This window comes from Frankliniella occidentalis, unplaced genomic scaffold, assembly GCF_000697945.3.
Source record: "Frankliniella occidentalis isolate FOCC.00 unplaced genomic scaffold, Focc_3.1 Scaffold241, whole genome shotgun sequence".
Classification (NCBI taxonomy): Eukaryota; Metazoa; Arthropoda; class Insecta; order Thysanoptera; family Thripidae; genus Frankliniella; species Frankliniella occidentalis.
The window spans coordinates 7024-10503 of record NW_026267367.1 but is presented as its reverse complement, the minus strand read 5'-3'; the positions used below and the strand labels follow the sequence as shown (position 1 = coordinate 10503).

Below are 3480 nucleotides of genomic sequence, written 5' to 3'. Positions count from 1 at the left end.
CGCGAACTCCCAAGGAAGTAATGGGCGTTAACGTTCGCACAAAGAGTTGATTGGATGACTGCAGGGTCGACTTTCGAGTCGGATTTTCGTCCTTTTATTTTTCTCTCCCCCCCCCCTCCCTTTTCCTTTCTTTTTGTGGGCACGCATTGTGCATGTCGGTCCATTTGCCCGCGGCGGGCCCGCAGTGCGGTGCCTTGCGGCCTTCCCCCGCGGGCCGTTAGGCGGTGGAGTTGAATGGGTGGCCTACGCTGCAGGCGCTGACCCCGCTGTGTCTTTCTGTTCCAGGTGGCGACGCGCTCCTCGTATGGCGTTTGGCGGCACTGGGCCTTGGCTGCCGAGGCGGTCGAGTGACTACGACGTGAATTTTGCTATGACTTTGCTGCCACCGCTACTTCTGCTTCTCGGCGCGCTCGCTGCCAGCTCGGCCGCCCCCATGTCTGCGAGCGCCGCCCCCGCGTGGCGCGCCCCGCCCCCCGGCAGGGCCCCGGGGGCGGCGGCGCACGGGGGCGGCGGCGGCGGCGGGCCGGCGTCGACAGTGCTGGGCGCCTCGCTGGGCGGCGGGCTGGGCGCCGGCATCGGCGGCCGCACCCTGGGCGAGCTGGCCGAGTCGGAGCTCGACCGGTACGCCTTCCTCATGTTGGACCCGGCCTCCTCCGGCTCCGACCCCATGCCGGCGGGCACCGTCACCAGGAGGATCACCCCCAAGTCCGTGTTCATCGCGCCCAACATCAACGGCGACCGGGACCAGTGCGCCGAGGGTGAGTCCGAGCTCGGCTGGCTGATTGAGACTCTCGGTTACAATCAGACTGCGATGACTAACTTGCGCCTCCTTTTACAGGGTACCAGCAGGATGACATGGGCCGGTGCGTCAAGGTGGTCAAGGTCGACGCGGAGAAGTCCTGGGACTTGCTGCTTGACAAGCTCAACAACCAGTTCGCCGACCTTCCCTTCCCCCTGCTGACGGAGACAACGACACCTCCCGGGCCGCCCCCGGGACCCTTCCAGCTCGCCATCCCCATCGCGGGCCTGCCCGATGTCGCCGCCCCCGATGTCGCCGCCCCCGACGCCCCCACACCCGATGGGCCCGCCCCCGAAGGACCTGTCCCTGACGGTCCCTCTACGCCGGAACCTGCGAAGCCCGAGTCACCCTTCGCTGAGCAAAGCACACCGGAGCAGGCGACCGAGGTCGCGACGGAGGTGGAGGAGGAGGCGGCGAGCACCACACCGTCCCCGTCCGACGAAGACACGGAGACACCCGCACCAACACCAGCTGCTCCGGAGGACATCCGAGACGCCCTCATTCCCGAGGTGGTGATGCTCACCTCCGAGGAGCAGCCCCACGTTGTACCCGCGCCCGCGGCGCAGGTCGGCGCTTATCTAGTCAACGGCGGCGCCACTTCCACGACGGAGGCTGCCCCAAGCAGGCCCGTCCGGCCCGCCTCCAACCAGTCCGGCAATGGCGACGTGAATCCCATCATCAACACGGTGAGTCCTCATTGAAGTTGAAGCTGCTTCGCTCCACTACCTGTTCGCCCTTCTTTGCGCCCTTCTTTGCGACTGCAATTCTCTAACGCCTGCCCGCATTCTACAGGTGAACAACTCTCCGCTCGTGACTGGCGAGTCGATGGTGCAAGAGGTGCCTCCAATCTCCAACCCCAACTCCAACCCGAACAGACTGGTAGCCGAAGCCTCGTCGCTGCAGCAGCTCCTGGCAGCCGCCCTGGGGATGAAGCTGACTTTTAGCAGCTCGACGATAGCGCCAGAAACCGCCGAGTTGGCCATGTCATCCTCGACGACTGTCGCACCAGTCCGAGACTCAACCGCATCGCCGTCCTCGGAGCTCCCGGTGCCCGTCTCTTCCACGACGGACGCGACGCTGTCCTCGAGCAGCAACGCCGAAGTCCACGAAGAGCTGGTCTCACCAAGCTCGCTTTCTCCGGTGACTTCCGGGCTGGAATTGCTCAGCTCGTCAACGGCGACCTCCACTAGCACCCCTCCCGTGAGCACGACCAGCGAGCCGTTCTCGTCCACGACGAGCACGGCCTCCTGGTCGTCAAGCGATGAGAGCCGGCCGTCCAGCAGTAACCTGCTGCGGCCAAGCCTCTTGCCCGTCATCCCCCACGACCTCCACGCCGTGCGCTTCCCCACGGAACGGCCCAGCAGCCCGCTGAGGTTCCCGGCCATCGATGTCACCTTCCCGACCAGCCGCGGAGGCGTGGGCGGTAGCGGCGGCGACGCCAACCGTCTGCCCGTGGACAAGCCCGTTGTCTTTCCCAAGGACGTGTACTGGCCGCCCCTGGCCTCGGCGCCGTACTGGAGCCTGGAGCAGACCCGCACCCGGCCGCAGCAGCAGCAGCAGCTGAGCAGAATGCAGCACAATCGTTTCTGGCAGTCACGGCCGAGTCATGCGCTCGGCTTCGGCGGGCCCAACACGCTAAGCACTTCTGCGGGTACTTCCCTATCCTCGTCATTCTCGCCGTCCTCCTCCTCCTCCTCCTCGTCGTCGTCCTCTCAGGAGGGCAGCCAGATCCGGCGGAGGACGCACTACCGCGCGGGGAGCGGGTCCCTGCACACGCACAGGAGCAGCCCAACGCACAGAAGGGGCAGGGAATACTAGCCGCTTGGAGCCGCGGCCGCCGAGGACATGCAGAGGACTGAAGGTGACTCCGAGTTCCTGCCGTACTGATTTGGGGTCATGGCTGCCCCACCTTGCCCGTCCCTTCCAGTCCTGTGTGGATAAGCTTATGTATTTATCAAGACTGCTTTCATTTTTGTGTGGGTATGTAGAGAGGAACGCAAGCTTTAGACGGACTGCCAGAAAGAGGGGGAAACGGAAAAGGGGAGAAAATCTGTGCAAATGAGCTGATGACTCCTCATCCACTAGTGACTGTTGCCAAAACCTGTAATTGTATATTGTTTATAGTATAAAAATATTATTTATTCGTAGTAAGTCAATTGTTATGTGTATGGGCACTTACCTCGCAGAACTGAGACCCACCAACCACCAAATGCTTTGTTCTATTCTTCATCACATCACAACTATGCCTATACCTCGTGGCCAAAGATCTCATGAACTTCTCCTTTAATCCTGTGATTAGTACTTTTCATGTTTTTAATTTAGTAACCTGTGAGCATCACATTTTAGCCATGTATTTTTGTTTTAACGAGAGGGGACACACGTTGTGTTGTAACCTTTGATGTTCTCAACTGCATGCCTTAGCATTCTGTTTGTAAATAACTGTAATATACTTTTAAGCTTGATTTGAAGTATTTATGTCAAACTAAAAGTCCATTCATTCAGCAGCCCGTATTGAACATGTTGCCTCATATTACTTCTTATTGCATTTATCAAAACCATATCAGTATAGCAGGCATTTAAGACAATGCGTTATATTCAAGGACCATTATTGCAATCATTCCCCTTCATCCATATGTTATTAATTAATTAACTATTATGTGTTCATTTGACTTTTACATGCT

At 59.5% G+C, this 3480-nt stretch overlaps 1 protein-coding gene across 1 annotated transcript in view; it reads left to right on the top strand.

The window, feature by feature from the left end:
• The window catches only part of LOC113202064 (uncharacterized), a 21267-nt gene extending 18006 nt beyond the window's left edge, over positions 1-3261 (top strand). The window contains exons 2-4 of the mRNA XM_026416127.2: positions 286-758; positions 839-1485; positions 1592-3261. Coding sequence (XP_026271912.2) covers positions 305-758; positions 839-1485; positions 1592-2617 — 2127 coding nt within the window. The 5' untranslated portion in view covers positions 286-304 and the 3' untranslated portion in view covers positions 2618-3261. The remainder of the gene's footprint in view (positions 1-285; positions 759-838; positions 1486-1591) is intronic.
• Positions 3262-3480: the final 219 nt, after the last annotated feature.